Source organism: Tauraco erythrolophus, chromosome 14 (assembly GCF_009769465.1).
Source record: "Tauraco erythrolophus isolate bTauEry1 chromosome 14, bTauEry1.pri, whole genome shotgun sequence".
In the NCBI taxonomy this organism is placed as follows: Eukaryota; Metazoa; Chordata; class Aves; order Musophagiformes; family Musophagidae; genus Tauraco; species Tauraco erythrolophus.
In genome coordinates, this window is record NC_141478.1 from 7,567,033 (window position 1) to 7,583,708 (window position 16,676).

Genomic DNA, 16,676 nt, shown 5'->3' on the forward strand with positions numbered 1-16,676 from the left:
GTGGTCAGCAGTTTTCTCTGTGGATGGTCCATTGTATCCAAGACAAGGAGACTGTTCTCTGTGGCAAACGTAGGCAGGTGGAACCGCTGGAGGAAGCACGCTGGCCCTTGCACTACAGTGTAATGATGATTTTACAGTAGAAATAAAGCTGAGCCATCAGAGGAGGTGCCTGATGAGAAACCTCCCTCTGCAAGGTGCTCCAGGGCTTTGTGGCTTGGATTCAGTCTAGCGTGTAGGCAACTGCTTGAAACTGAGACCCAAATCAAAACACAGCCAATGCTGAAGGGACTGCACTCATCAATCATTTTGCTGTGGAAAGCAATAGTGTGAAGCCTGCACTGATTTACACCATGACAAGGACGATAAACAAACACATCAGGAGTATTGACTAAGCCATGTTCACACTGAAGTTGGATGGGAGACATCAGCCCAGGTGTCACAAAGGCAAATGCCTGAGCTGGAGCTGTTGCCCTGGATTCCTGTTATGGAAGGAGAGGAGCAGGGCTGTCCAGGGCAACCCACCTTCTTCTCAGCATGGTGCCTGAGCGTGGTCACGTATGTTGCCTGTATCTTTCAACTGAGAAAGGGAACCCAGGGTGATGAGTTCAGATCCAGACATCTAACTTGTAGGTGTCTAAGGCTAGGAGATATAGTTTCTCCTTAGCTTTTCCTTTCCTCCTTCTCTGTTCATCATTGTCCTTTCCCAGGCTCTTGTGTACCAGCTGTGGTGTGTGTTTGCCCTTTCCTATTAGGTCATGAACTCCCTGGTCATGTCAGAGTTAGGAGCCTTGTCACAACATACGTGCATTGTGCCCTAGCCCTCAAGTGACTGACCCATGGATTTTAGGGATGCAAAGAGTTTCTACAGTCACGTAGGTAACGCAGGTAACAGTGAAATCAAGATCCTATTGCTTTTTACCTTGTCCCAGCTAATCTCTTGCAGGTGAGGTTTAGCAGCCTGTGAAAGCTGTTCTGTAAAGAAAAAAGGTTTCTAAGATTGGATAATATTTCCTAATATTACCTTGCCATTTCTGTGTCCTCAAGACCTCAATTTCTTCCTTCTCAGAAAATTAACCGAGAAGTTTTGCAAAATAAATGATGTCATTAGAGTCACTGTACAATGTCAACGGAGAACACAAATAGCTGGGTTTGCTGTCAGAGCACTGGATTATATGTAACTAACAGTGCTTCATAAAATAAATAAAGGTAAGTTCTAGCTCCACAGAGCAGCACAACAGAATAATCCAGAAAATTAAACTTTTTTCCCCCAATTGCAATGGGATAATTGGCGTGCACAGCCCAACAAAATGGATGAAACATAAAGACCATGGTGATATTCTGCGTCAAAATACATATTTAGCTGCTTCTCACCGTGTAAAAGGATCAGACATTCTTAGGAAAAAAAAAACACCACAACAAAAACCCCACATTTTGGGCTATGATTCTCAACAGAAGCTGTGAACCGCTGCCAAGGGACATAATTACATTCACTCGTACCTTAGAGAAGGAACCTTGCTGTTTTGAAGACAAACCAAAAAAGGCCCTAAGCTACCCATAAAATGAAGAAATGAGGCATAATAAGCTCGGTTATTACAGCAGCTTGTGATTTTATCAATTTCATAAACCGCAGAATAAATCTCAAAAATCCCAAATAGCCCATTGTAGCCTAGCTGCTCCGTAAGTGTTTATCCCTGCTTGACACAATGATGAAAATGATGCTTATTAGAGGGCTTTGCCTCATTGGGAAGGATTTGCTCCTTGTGATCTAACCATGCTCTGTGTCCTCTGTGCAGGCTGAAGGCAGAGGTGTTGGACTTCAACCCTGCTGGATTTCAGCCTAGCCCTGCTGTTTTTCTAAAAAAAAAAAAAAAAAAAGGATCCAGAGAAAGATAAATAAGAAGGTCATTAGCAAAAATACAAAAGAACTTTTTATGTCACAAAATATCCTGGTGAGACAAATTTCCTGTATTATGTGACAGTTTCTGATCAATTCTGGTCTATTGCTGAGCTCGTTGAAAGGGTGTAATTAGCACTATCTAGTCAATTGGGAGCATTGGTGTGTTATTTAACAGTATGCATTTCATTCTTGCTTCCCAAGGAAGTATATCCAAAAATGTACAACTCACTTTGCTTCTAGATGCAACAGAATTTAACTTATATGATAAGAACAGTATATAAATTTCAAAAATGGTCTTTACAGGATATCAGACTTAACCGTCCCACTTAATGGAGAATTTAATGTTCTGTACAGTGAAAGCTTGCTGCGTGCATTCCCTGTGTAACAAGTTAAATGGCTTTAAGTAACTGTGCTTACAGTGTTTCGATGAGACCCAAGTATATTAGAAAATCAAGCATCATATTCTTTAAATAATATGGCTAAAATGCTGGTAAATTCACAGTTACGATACTTCAGGTATTTGACAAAAAGTCCTCTATTTACACTGGATAATATGTACACATTTGGTATGTGGGTTGCTCCAACATCATATTAATTTCTCCTCTGCAAATGTTATAGGAAAAAACCTCTTAATCATCATAGAAATATATATTCCCAACCATCAATACATTTAAATATTTGGTGTCTGGATATAAAGACTGAATATCTGTCACTAAGTTGGTCATGACTACAGATAATCTTGAATTAGTGGGATTAGTTTTCAGTGTCTCTCTTAAGATCTTCTTAAAGGTGTAGAAATTGAAAATTATAAATTTCAATAGCTGATCACTTCAATGTGTGTATGCACGTTTACAAGTATGTGTGAATTCATATATATATATAAAAAATTATGTATATATTTTTCTCCAAGACCAAGAAGGTGCTTAGTGATTCTCTATGCCCAAGTGAAGACAATAAAAGGCTTTGAAATCCTGATTCTTCTGAGAGAGCTGAGCACCCACCCTCATATCCTCCAGAAATCAGGACTCTCACTCTTTCAGGTGGTTCAGGTGGTCACCCCAAAATCAAGAGAGCCAGGGCCACTAGTCACATTTGTAGCTCTTGTCCCTATTGCTGGAGCTCACCTGCAGTAGGTTTGTCACCTGCCTCCCATTCGGATGCCCTTCGTGTCTGAGCACAGCTGATATGGATTGCCAAGGAGTGCTGGGCAAGGTGTGCAGCATCTCAGAGCTCCACAAAGGCATGAGGGGGCCAGGATCTGTTCTCCCATCGGACACGCCCCCACCCACGCAGGCACACACATGCACAAAGCCGCTGTTGGTGTCCTGTGTCGTTACACTGGGATGGAGAGGGACAGGGCAGACTCCCAGCGTAGGCAAGGTTAAACCCAAGCTCTGCAAGGGGTGTGTAGTAGCTGCATGCACCAGTCGTGGCTGTAAAAAGGTCAGAAACTAGGGGTTTTGTTTTATCCCTTTGGGCTCTTCTTTCCCTTCGCCCTCTCTCTTTGAGGTATCGACAGAACAGTATAGAAATGGACATTTTGATTTTTTCCAAACATGGCTCTTTTTTGTTCTTCTTCTACATCTCCCCCCCGACCCCCTGGCCTCAGTTGCTCACATCAGGACCTGTTCTCGAGTCTCTGGCAGGCGCAAAGCAAGCAGGCCACCTCCAACCAGAGCAGAGGAAGCCAGAAGGATGGGAACCACCTTGGTTATCCCCACGAAGGAGGCAAAGATTGAGTTCCCCAGGATGGCACCAAACTTGCAAAGCCCATTGAGGATGCCAAAGGCTGTTGCCCTGTGGGGAGGAAGAGCAGAAAGCAATGGTTGGGAAGGAGGTTCTTGGCATAACTACAGAAGGTCTGGATGGGTAATTTTGTGAATGCTCTTATGTTGCCCAGGCTATGCTTCTAGCAACTAAAGCCAGGCAGAATAAATAAATAGATGCCACTGTTTTGCATGTCTGTGTGAATGAGGAGAATGTCTATATGTACACATTTCTCCTTTTCATCTCAGCTTCTCCCTAGCCCTAGAGTGGCCCACTAGAACAGCCTTTGCCCTTCCCAAAGACAGCAGGAGACAACCTGTCCTAGAATTTATCTAAGCCCTTCCAAGCACTGGCTGGAATGGGTTGTCACCAGAGAAACCACCAGAGCTCTCCTCCAAATCCTGCTGCACTCAGCAGTTAAAAGCAGGCTGCCTTTAAAGCATAGTCCTTCTCCTTCCCTTCTGACTTCCCCCAAGAGCCTGAAAAAGGCAAAAAAAATGTCTTAAAATGAAGTCACAAGGAAAGATTTCATCTGCAGCACATTCTCTCAAAGTTTCCTGTGCTGCCTCACCTCCCAAACCATTTCATGAACATGGTTGTCTCCAGGTAGTAGAGGGGAAGGCTGTCGTGGTGATGAACTACGACAATAGGCTGGGGGATACAGTCTGAAAGGCCAGACCTCCATGTACATCCATGGAAATGAGGGACTCCATATTTTACCTGCCCGTAATTTCCATACACCCACGTGACTCCCTACGTACAATCCACCACACATGCAGAACTGTGCTTGTAAATGTCTGTGCTGATCCAGTATAGCCACAGGACTACCCAACCCCTCAGGACTGGTGAAAATTGAAAAAATACCCCTTCCTCATCTACATGTATCTAGAGTGACCATTGCCTTTTCCCATCAGGAACTGAGAGGCTAAAGTCAGAGGGTGGAGACTAAAGGGAGAAACATTCTGAGCACCTTTTATCAGTGGGGTAGAGCTCCACAGTGATCACATCGAGGGCGTTCCAGGCAGCAATGCTGGCCCCGCAGAAGAGGCACTGCCAGCCGATCATTGCTGACTCGCTGTTGCCGAAGAAGAGAAAGAAGCAGCACACCGCCGAGATCAACATCGAGCCACCTACGGGGGGAAACCAAGAGAAAAACGTTGGCACCAGCTTCCCCTGTCCACAGTTGAGCAAACACATTCGTTGACAAAGATGGCTTTCAAGTGATGGTGTTTCACCCCAAAACAAATTAAATCTGCAAGAATCCAAAAATACCTTGATGCTGCCTATCTGTCATTCTCTGATGCTGGAAACCAGCCTGAAAACGTTCTCAATGACCATCTGATCTTGCTGGTAGTCCTGCTCTATGGAGACTCTGAAGACAGGCTTTTCCAGGCAGGTTTCCAGCATCTCAGATATCCAGATGGACCCAGGAACAGCAGAGGCAAGTAAACATGAAAGTCAATGAGGAGGAAGAATCTTTGTGAAGGTTTTCCAACTTGAGTTTTGAGTGAAGAGCTGGTGCATTTCATATCATATTGAAATCACTTGACACATTTATAGTCTCAATTAGGATAATTTACAGCCAATTGTATGAAGCACTTGAGGTCTCTTTTAATTATAAGAACATAATTAGATTTCATGGCACATTTGCACAGGAGCCATAATTTTATGAACACCACGGAGGGAGAAAGTGAGAGCGTTCATGCTTAGTTAGGCACAGTTCAGATTCAGAAATATTAATGGCTATATCACTGCCTTCTACCCCGTTGGGAATTTTCACCTGAAAGACGCCATTTTTTGCAAAATTGGAGTATCTTTCACTGGAAAGTTCTGCTTTTGCTGAAATATCTCCATTTACTGCCAGAAAACCAAACAGGGTTTTTTGTTTGCTCGGGGTTTTTTGAATCAATTTAACACCATCAGAAATGATTTGGAAGCTGAACTGGAACTAAAATGCTTCATTTTGGACACTGTGTTGCATTTTGTCACTGTGGTGCCCTGCCTATGGAAAGCTGCCGTGCAGGACTCCATATCCACTTCTCTTCCATGGTACCTGGCCAAACTCCTACTAAAGAGGTACCGTGCAGCATTAGGGTCACCATGCATGCACCAAGAGATCTGACATTTGACACAGGAGAGAATTTAGCAGAACATGATAAAACTGGATTGAAGTCCCAGTGAGGCACATAACACAAAAGCAAAATTCAGTTTTCTTGTTAAGTTGACCAGAAATAAAATGTTCAAGAGTGATATGGGTGGGATGCCAGAAGGCTGTTTCGATCAAAAATTCCACAGTGAAACGCTTCAGCGTGTCGTTACTAGTTTTTGTCCTGTACTTTTCATTCTGCAGAAGAAATAAGCATTTAGGATTCCAGCTGTCATCTCAATTCCAGATGAAAATGTTGGAATGCTGACATGTTTGCAGGGTGGACAATTTGATTCCCATTCAACTTTATTTAATTTCCCACAGACCCTCTAGTTTGTTTGGGTCTTTTCCAAATTAACTACATGAAGGCTCATTTTCGTCCCCAGCATACGTTCCTGACACAGTGGTGGAGTTATCTTGCTTATCTTAACCTGCCTGATGGTGAGGCTAAGCTAACTAAACTTCTCCCTGTTCTCAGAAGAGGGAGGTAGGAGAGCTCAAGAGACTGAGTCATCCATTACCCCTGAGCCACGTCTCTGATTTTGTTAAACTGACTTGGCTGTCCCTTGATTCTCACAGTATCTGGAGAGCAAAGCCTGAACCCTGGAGGAAGCAACACCAGAAATTCCCAAAGTAATCATAAAGCTGATAAGGTGATAACTTATCCCCATAATGCTGAAGGGTGGCATCTTTCTTGACTGTGACGTGGTCAGTTGATCTACCACATGCTCTCTGAAGCTGTTTGTAAAATCATGTGAAAATCAGAAAACCAAAAGAGGGAACTCCTGGGCTGTCGAGCAGCTGCATCAAATAATCTTTGTGAATATTCATTGCAAATAATCTTTGTGAATATTCATTGCTACAAGCAAAGCAGTTATTTATTTATACAGAGTGCTACGGACATCAGCATCAACTCAACAGCACTGAGAGGTCCTGCTTCAGTTCCGACCCTGTTGTACTGAGAACTGGATAAACATACAGGCTTTGAATAAAACTCAAAATAAAGAGGAAAAAGGAGGATGTCACAGAAAGTCAGGGTGGGTAAGCAGAGAGGAGGTAACTTGCCCACTGCCACAGAGTAGATCACTTGCTTCACCCTCACTCTGCTGCTATGGAATGACTCACCCCCACCTGAGCCATCTGGGCTTGCTTTGGTGTGTGCAGATGCAGTGAGACCTTCACACTCACCTTGGCTCTTTGCAGAGTCATGCTCCCACCCACGACCTGCACCATTCACCCATCATCCCCACTCACCGATCATCTTTATCCTCCCTATTTTGTCCATGAGTAACGCGGAAATGATGTTGCCTGGCAGGACAGACAGACTGCCCAGGAAGCTGACCAGGTAGATCAGGAAATCATTGTCCTCCTCGAAGTCCAAGTGACAGCCTTCCTTCTCCTTCAGAAATGTGCTGTTTATGAGCCTGCAGTTGATGAATTTGTGTTCGTAGAGATCTGCAAGGGAAAGAGGCAAAGTCTTGATCCAGCTTGGCTGATCTCCCTTCATACAGCAGCAACAGGAGTCAGGATCAAAACCAAATCAAAGATCTGAGAGGAGCTCCTCTTCAAATGGAAATGACCAGGGAGTTTTTATTTTAGTGGCAAACTTTAGCTGCATGCTTGGTGCCTGGTGGGTGTAATCTCATGCGCTCCTTATATTTGTGGAGTCACCTGGACCACTATCCCCACGCCACAAGGATGGGGCCGTGCAGGCTCTTGCTTTCATGGCATTGTGGTTTGTGCTCTAATAGAGCAGAAGTGAAAAGCTTTTTCACGATAAACTAATGAATATTTTACTGCTTATGATCATCAAACACAGGTTGGTTAAAATCACACTTTAGGCCAAATTTGCTGAATTGAGCTGTTAAACTGGAGGCATTTTGCCACTACTTTAACCTGCCAAGGTCTGAGCACAGACTTTTGCATTTCCTGTGCAGCCAATGGCACCAGAAGCCACGGGGTTAAAAACATGGATTGGAGCAACCTGAAGACTCCCTCCAAACGCTTCACCCTCTTTTCCATCATCTCTCTCATTACTCAGCACACACAAACACCAACAGATCCCTATCATCCTTTCTCCCAGAATCTGATAAAATAGTTCCTAATTACAGAGATGAGAGCATAGCAGGAATCCCATTACCGGTGTTATAAAAGACAGTAGAGATGATGGTGCAGTTTTCGAAGAAGGTCTCACTGGATGTCACATCTTCAAAGTAGCATTCCTCAAACAATGAATCCTCAAATCTCACTTCTTTGAATTTCATGCCAATAAATCTGTGGGGCAGGAAACAAACTTTCACTCTGTGCTTTGAGGTATTTTCTACACTGTATAGCAAGTAATGGCCGTTTCAAGAGACAGAGCACTCATGGCCATTTTTAGGGTCGGTTACAGAAAAGGTGTTGCTTGAATTCACAACTGTACTTCCAACCCAATGCTTACGTATTTTGTATTTTAGTAGGAGAGATGCATTTGAAGAGTGGGGTTTTTTGAGAGGCATGGACATTTTAGGATATCTGGCAGTTTTTCTCTTTCTTAAAATAGTCATATCTAAGAAAATGTGCTTCTAAGGCTGAGTGGACACAAATCTTCTCACTTTCAGTACTAGTCCTTCTGAAGCAGATATAATTTCACTTAGCGCATGGCATTTTCTTTGTGAACTGACCTTGCTGCCTTCCGTATTCCACCCCTTCCTCCAGCATAAATAAAACCAGACATTATCAGGAGCCCATTGAGCCATTTGGTGAAAGGCTTCTGACAGTCGTTTAAACTCAAAGTGATTTTTTTAAGCAAAAATGCAGTAGGGATTCTAGAGAGAGTAGGGAGATAATCTGAGTTCTGCTTGTAACCATCTCTGTTCAAGGACTGTTGCTTATCATGTAATGAAAACAGATTACACTAAAAATAATCAACTGTGTCAGGTGATTGATGGGAAGCCTGGCATGTCTGACCTGCCTGCCTGAAGGATGACACAATATTGATTTACCTGTGAAATTTTGCAGGGACACTGAGAAGATGTATTAGTTAATGCACAGGCATGTTTGGAAGATGTAAGGAGCTATTAAGAGCAAGCATTATCGCTGTAGTTATGGAGGCCACAACTGTCACCAAATGAAAAGCCTTCTAACATATACCCAGAAACCTAATTGAATCAAGCACTTTCAACACAGTGGCGCATGACGGCTGTTTACACCATTAAATGAGCACTGCAGGGCTTCTTAACTGAAGCTGCTAACAGATATTATTAATGTGTGAAATACCACGAGACGACTGTTCACGTCTTTTGCTCCGTGTAGAAGGTCTCATAGGTTACAGCAAAACTTGAGCTGTTCTGCATTTGCTCAGTAATAGCCTGTGATGTATTTACTCCCAAAGGCTGTTAGAAGCCCTTTTCCTGCAGTTTGCTTTCTTAACATCCATCTTTAAAAGAGTCATATAGTCATGGCCTGGTGTTCGATGGAGTTTTAAGGCACAGCCAAAGGCTGGAGGGAAAATGCAGCTGTAAATCATATTGAGATATGCTCTGGGCATTACTGGAGTGCAGCTTGATCAGGTTTTGAGCTATTGAATTGGAGAGGACCGTGGCAGAAGAATAGTGATCCACAGCACTTGCAAGGTGCTGAGCGTCCTCAGTTCCCAATGAAGTCAGTGAAAACTGAGCAGCTCCTCTGGGCAGAAGACAAAGGTCCTCAATCCCTAGATTTGACCACCATCCACTTCTCACCAGACTTTGTTTGGCTGCTTGATAGGCAGGAGAATAGGAGTTATGAGGCTAGGTTTGCAAATCAAGCACAGCTCCTTGCTCCAGGAAAGGTCTCTGGAACAACATGGGGACATGTACTGGGGTCTCCCGCCGATGTCTGTCAGATATGCACCAAGGAAACAGAGACAAATAGTTTCCGAGAGGAGAGAAACAACCTGCCTGGCCAACGAGGTACAATTTCACTTGTGAAGATGAAAACAGTGAGTGTTTTGTGTAACATTGAAGGTCCAGTGGGACCTCCCCACATAGTGCAAGGCAGCTGGAGCAACACCTAGTCTGTCTGGGGTGATGGAATCTCCAAAGAATTTACATAAGGGTATTTTTCCACGCATTTTGTTGGGATTTAGAAGAATAATAATGGCCTGCTATAAATCACTAAGATTTTTATCACTATGGAACACAGTGTGATTGAGGTCCAGGCTGAACACAGAAGAAAAACCACCAGGCCCAGTCCAAGCAGGAGAAGAAAGGGAGGAAAACAATGATGCTCTGCTAGAGTAACTTCGCTGACTTCAAAGCACTAAAAGAGAAGGTGACACAATCATTTTGTGGGGAGATGCCAGCTGGTGTGGGAGAAGTGCACCAGTACAACTGGCTGTGACACAACCTGCACTAATGGGCTGCAGGATGGAGACCAAAGTCATATCTAGGACTTAAAGCGAAAATAGCTTTTTATTTTGGAAATGCACCAGCAGAGCAGTTTCATCACAAGTGATCGTCTCTGCTGCCCAGTACCAGTAGATGTCAGTCTGTGCTAAGGAAAGCAAAGCCACCGCTGCATCCGGAGCTGCCCGGAGCAGCGAGGTGGGCACCCACCGCCCTGCTCCCAACAAGGGGCTGCTGGAAGCAGGACTCCTCACATGCATCCTCTCGGGGCTGGAGATGTAAGTGGCTGAGGCAGAATGTGTGAAAAGCAGGAGAAAGGGATATTTGGTCTGTGGGAAAACTGCCATTGGGATTTGAGAGATACAGACTGAGTGTTCAAAAGAACAACAGAGTTTTTCAACTTGGTGGAAAATTAAAAAAATGAGAGAGATTTATAGAAATGTGTTTCACTTCGCATGCATTGAACCAAGATCTGTTCACTTACTTATCATTTCTGTATTCCCCATTTCTGTGGATCTGGTTTTCCAGGGTGAAATTAAAGGTGAAGTGTGACACTTCTTCCTCATCAAAGATCTTCACTCGGGATTCATATGCCTCTTCTTGGAGATACCGGATCATGTCAGGGAACCAGACAATAAGGCCATAGTAACTATAGCAGAATGGGAAAAATACATTAGGGATACAAGATCCTGGCACTGCAAATATCGCATTGTTTTTCCAATGATCTGCTTCATAATTTGCAAACTTGTTCACCTAAAGCAGGACAACTCATTGAAGGTTTAGTGACATTGACTCCTTGTCTGGGAAATGCAGTAGTGTTCTATCCTTGCTGCCTAAAAGACCAGCAGAGCAATAAGAGATTTGGAAACTCCCCAGAGGGCAAATTTCTGCAAATATGGCATTTAAGTAAAAGTTAGACAAAGTTTACCTGTAGTTTAGATTTAGACTCATCTGAATAGTTTTGATCTAGATTAAGGAACATCTGAGAATCAGGTAGGGTTGTGCCTTTTTCTTTTTGTGTAGACAAGATCAAATGAAAGATCTAGAGGTGAGAAAGTCGATATGCTACTGCCCTACTGACCACTTCTCAAGTCCTGATTTGTTCAAAACACCTTGTACTCTCATATAAACAATCAGTTTGATGAATAGTTTGTAGGAGAGCAAGGTTTAGTACACAAAAAGTCTTTAAAATAAGAACAGGATTCATTTCGTAATAGTTTATTTAAATGCGCAAATAATTATTCAAATTCTGAGGGCCCTCTAGTTTTCTGAAAAAGTTAAAGAAGTACCTTACCTTAAGGCCATTGTAAACCAAACCACAGCCAGCATCAGTGTGTTCATCCTGTACTGGGCTGTTAAACAATATAGCACGTTGTCCCAGACCTACAAATCACAGAATCACAGAATCATAGAATGGGTTGGGTTGGAAGGGACCTCAAAGATCATCTAGTTCCAATCCCCCTGCCATGGACAGGGACACCCTCCACTACACCAGGTTGTTCAAAGCCTCATCCAACCTGGCCTTGAACACTTCTAGGGATGGGGCATCCACAACTTTCCTGGGCAACCTGTTCCACTGCCTCACCACCCTCAATGTAAAAAATTTCTTCCTTATATCCAATCTAAATCTGCCCTTTTTCAGTTTGAATCCATTGCCCCTTGTCCTATCACCACACGCCCTTGTAAAAAGTCCCTCTCCAGCTTTCCTGTAGGCCCCCTTTAAGTACTGGAAGGCTGCAATAAGATCACCCAGGAGCTTTCTCCTCTCTAGGCTGAACAGCCCCAACTCTCTCAGCCTGTCTTCATAGCAGAGGTGCTCCAGCCCTTGAATCATCTTTGTGGTCTCCTCTGGACTCACTCCAGCAGCTCCACGTCCTTCTTGCATTGGGGACTCCAGAGCTTAATTTTGCTTGAAAGAAATGAGTGCTTTAGTCTAAAATCTGGCAAACTGAGTCACCTGAAATGGCTGATACTTTTTACGTTTTAATCTGAAAACCTTTAATTGCCTCACCAAAAGCATCCCCTGCAAATATTCACAGGCTGCAAAATCTAAAAGAGACGAAGTCCCAGAAAAAGAACTAAGATGAATGGAAAAGACCATAATGTGCTTAAATTCACTTTTTTCATCCTCCCAGTTTTAAACTGCGGACAGATTAGGAAAGCTTTTTGTGGTCTCTAACTTTTAGCACCTTCTGTAGCTCCTGATTTGCCTTTAGCAGCACCACTTCTCTCCTGTTGAGGCTTACAAAGGAATACTCAGAAGGCAATCCTCAAGGATTCAGCACTCCATCCTAGCTGGAAAGGCCATTTTGTACCTATTGATTCTCTTACAAAAGAAAAAAGGAACTGGATTTTAATACTGATTTTATGTATATATGGCACATGAGGTGTTTTGGGTTTTTTGTGGTTTTTTGTTTTTGTTGGTTTTTTTTTGAAGACAACAACTGTGATTTAATGCCACTAAGATTTGATTTCTGTTCTAGAAGCTTCTTTAGTTTGTTGCATTTTCATACCAGTGCAGCATTAATATTTTGCAGAAGTTGAGTCTTTCTAATTATTGGCATGCACCCTGGCATGCACTATTATTCAGTGGAAGCAGAGATTCTTAGGAATGTACCCGGCATTTTTATGTTCTCGTGCATGCTGCTGTGTTGATTACTCTGTGGCATATGCTGTGGATTTGGACGTTCTGCAGTACATACCACGAGGAAAGTTATCCAACCCCATGTAAGCATGGGATTAAGTGATTGAGAAGAGAGAAAGAAACATTACAAAAATGTTTGGAGAGCTAATAGAAAATATTCCATTTCCTTAATTTGGTTGAAAAGCCTAACTTTAGTAAAAATATTAATTAATTTCAAAACAGAAGCTTTGTTGTCATAAATTTGTGCTCTGTAGTGTACTTGAAACTGAGCACATTGTTGAAGATGTTATTTCATGACGGTACCTGCATACTTCGTAGAAAGTGAAAAATTCTGGATGTGTTTAGCTGTGAGACATTAGCATGTATCTATTTAACAAAACATTATTTGGTAAAAACATCGATTTGGTTTCAAAAGATGTTTTTGACATTTCCTGGCAATCCCGCATAATTAATGATGTGAAATCATCTCCTGGTGTTTGAATATCAAGAATAGGTTGTTAATGCTGTCATACTGTTACTTTTTTTTTCAGTATAGTTTGGAATTTGTAATGCTTATGAAATGCACCAAGAGTGCAAGTGGGTAAACGTTATCTTATGACTAAATGAAAGTTTTATAGAAACATTGAACTTTGCAAGGAAAATGAATAATCATCTTGTAAATCGGCCTGGTGATCTGACTGATAGTATTACAGAATGCCTAATCCAAACAACGTTTTCCTAACTACTGTGGGAAACTAGAGACTCAAGAGTTACCAGTCCTCGTCTTGAGGCTAAAATGAAAAACTTGCTGTAAAATATGAAAAAACCCCAAAAGTGACTTAAAATTCTAACGCCAAGTCACGTTGGTTCTAATTATTTATAAATGTAGCTAAATACATGATGGAGTTGTTGACCTGAGGAATGTAAAACCTTTTGCCTTTATTGTTTTCTACAGCCTGTAGATATTTCCTGTTGAAATATTTACCATCAATGTTGGGGTGGCGCTGCCTACTTTTCTGGCAGACAATATCAGCATTCATCTGCCTGTTTCCCAATACTTTTGCTTGAAAAGGAGAAAGAGATGTCCGTGCTGTTGACCTGGGGCCCTAGAGTCTGGGTCCAGATGTGTTTCAGTCTGTTTTTCATCTAGGGTGGTGTTGGTGTTGTTCCCAATATCAGAGATAAATTGTAGAGTTGGTGGTTCGGTAGCAAGAGGGCTCTAGACAGGGTTCAAGGCTCTAGATCAAGTTCTAGATCGCTTGTTGGTTCTAGATCAAGTTCTAGAGCAGGTTCTAGGTCACTTGTTGGTTCTAGAGCAGTTCCAGGACAGCAGCTCGCTCTAGAGGAGAGGGTGGGTTTTTCTTATCTTTTTTCCTTTCTTTGAGAGGAAGGCTCATAGAATGGTGATCCTGTCATCCTCCTATAACTCTCTTAAGTTTGTGGCCATTCTTTTCTCTGGAATTTTTGTTTTGTCTTGGATTTGTTATTTTTAGAAGAACAAACACAGGTTTCTTTTTTAGGACAATTGACAAGCTAATATTAAAACAAACAAACAAAAGGAACCACCAAAGTCCAGCTGCAAACTTCAATGCAGATGGAGATGTTGCTCCAAGAGGGGCTGTCTGTGCTGAGAAATCCTGGTGATGCTGCTCACCTGGAAGGAAAGACAGGAGCTGCCATACCATGGGAGCCGTGTGGAAACAACTGTGCTCACTGCCTGCAGCCAGCTGGGCTTGGAGCATCACTGGACATGGTGAAACCTCCACCACCTGTCTAGCTGCATTCTCCTGCTTCTCTACCCAAGGGGAGGAACATATGTGCAATGTAACCACATAAAACTTCAATAGCATGTCTAGAGGCCCTAGTCCTAGACAGGATCATGCATGCTACGAACGATCCAAAACGGACTAAAAAAGATGGTCCAGTCACTATCCAAGGTACAGTCTATACAGCACCCCTGCCCCTCACAGGGGAGGAGTATGAGCCTGTCTGTCAAAGTATCTGCAAGGGACCAAAGCAGGATGGGGAAGAGAAGAGCTCACAAATTTGGGACTTTCTCTTTTGGTACAGTCAGGGGTTTTCATCTAATTTCTTACCCACAAGAAGGAATTAGCTGCAAGGACACCCCAGCAGACACTTGACAGATTAATTTCTGAGTGAATCATAAATCTAATGTCAGTAGAAAGGGCTCATTGGGGGAAGGTCAGATGTGTGGCTTATATTTAGTGTTAGTTCAAAATTATATTTATTAAGATAAATGGCTTACAAAAAAGTCACTTATCCAGCTATGTGCCAGGGTACTTGATCTGAACCCTCTATAATGAACTGGAGTGCATGGCTAAGACTGGGCTGGGATGATGTAGTGTCTCTCTCAGGTTATATCAGTAAATATGGGTATGAGCCTGTTCTCAGACTCTCTTACAATTTTGTCTTTTCAAATATATATATGGTCTCAGGAGTGCTTTCAAAATGAGCTCCGAAGCTCACTGAAGAGCAAAAACCCAAACACAACTGGCACTTTAGGAGGGGTAAGACAAACTCAGGCAGGGATGAAGCCAAGCAGAGAAGGAGGCAGACCAAGATGTGCTCTTCTTGACCTGCTGCAGAAAATACTGCCAGAAACAGGTAGCCTTCATGCTCTTAACTGGCCACATAAATATAGTAATAGTATAGCACCTGCATTGCTATTAATTAAGAAAGATTCTCCTTTACTTTAAGCACATCCTCCTAGACTGGAAGATCTAGCAAGATTTTCCACAAAGTTATGCATGGACATAGGTAAGCAGCATAGCATGTGTGAAAGGTTAAATCAGCTGAAGAGACAATATAACATCATTAGAAACTCTATCTCTGCAGGAACAAGGAGCAAACACTCTTCTCAATCCACTGTGGGTGGTAAATTTGCTTAGGCTTCGGGGAGAGGGAGTCAGTATTTATCTGCTCAGAAGGAAAGTCAAGCTCTGGGGCTGTGGCTCATCCTGGAAGCTCTGCACAGCTGGACTACTGTGATGCTTGCATGGGCATTTCACAGTTTGCAGATGCACACATCTGCACAGAAAGTGCAAGCAGATCACAGCCCCTTGCAAATACCACCAGACTTCTTTGAGTGAGAGTCAGGGTTTCCAGATTCAATGACCTGAAGCAGTGAGGAACTGGAACCTGAAGCTCAAAAGTCCCTGTGGGATGTTTTTTCTTCTCTTACCTGTTTGAAAGTAGTTGTGATTCTGACTAGCCACCGCTGATACCAGGTCCCTGTTGAGCTCTGGATTTCAATAAATTCATCTACTTGCTTTGGAGTTTTGATATAGGAAACCTGAGGGGGGAAAAAGTAGAAGAAAAATATTGGACAGAAGTTTCCAGAATTGATCTTGGGTGGATTTTAATTTCCACTGTCTTGTGGGCAATATTTCCACGCGATATTCCTTACTATAGTTTCCTTCAATGTTATCACTAGCAATTGAGTTATTTAATTACATCAAGAGATTTTATTATAGAAAAAAGCCTGCCTTACTTCATTCCTTTCCTCCATCCTTTCTCTCTCTCCTTCCATGAAATATTTTAAGTGCATCACATTCACTTCAGTCTTTCATTTATTGACTAATATGCCTGTGTACTATCTAATTTCTCTATCCCTTAGATTACCACTAGAAATTAGGACTAGGTAATTATAGTAAAAAACATCTCCATCATGAGCCACTTGTACCCACATCTAACTGTGCCCTCAAAATCTCTTTTTTCAGAGACATCTGGCAGGAATATTTCTCATTCAGCACCTTCTAAGTACCACTGGCAGAACTTCTGTGGCAAAAGAATGTATAGATGGGAATCTTTGCATCTGAAAACGCATCCTGTCATCAAGTAAGCCCACACCATGCA

The 16,676-nt window shown here is 42.6% G+C and overlaps 1 protein-coding gene across 2 annotated transcripts in view; it reads right to left on the reverse strand.

The window, feature by feature from the left end:
• Positions 1–3,510: 3,510 nt before the first annotated feature.
• Positions 3,511–16,676, reverse strand: part of SV2B (synaptic vesicle glycoprotein 2B) — a 31,094-nt gene continuing 17,928 nt past the window's right edge. The window contains exons 6-12 of one of the 2 annotated variants that reach the window (XM_009986713.2): positions 16,003–16,113; positions 11,472–11,560; positions 10,662–10,826; positions 7,951–8,084; positions 7,065–7,265; positions 4,635–4,794; positions 3,511–3,694 (exon numbers count right to left, since the gene is read on the reverse strand). In XM_009986713.2, the coding sequence (XP_009985015.2) occupies positions 3,511–3,694; positions 4,635–4,794; positions 7,065–7,265; positions 7,951–8,084; positions 10,662–10,826; positions 11,472–11,560; positions 16,003–16,113 (1,044 nt within the window). The remainder of the gene's footprint in view (positions 3,695–4,634; positions 4,795–7,064; positions 7,266–7,950; positions 8,085–10,661; positions 10,827–11,471; positions 11,561–16,002; positions 16,114–16,676) is intronic. The other variant, XM_086620180.1, reaches the window with a different exon arrangement.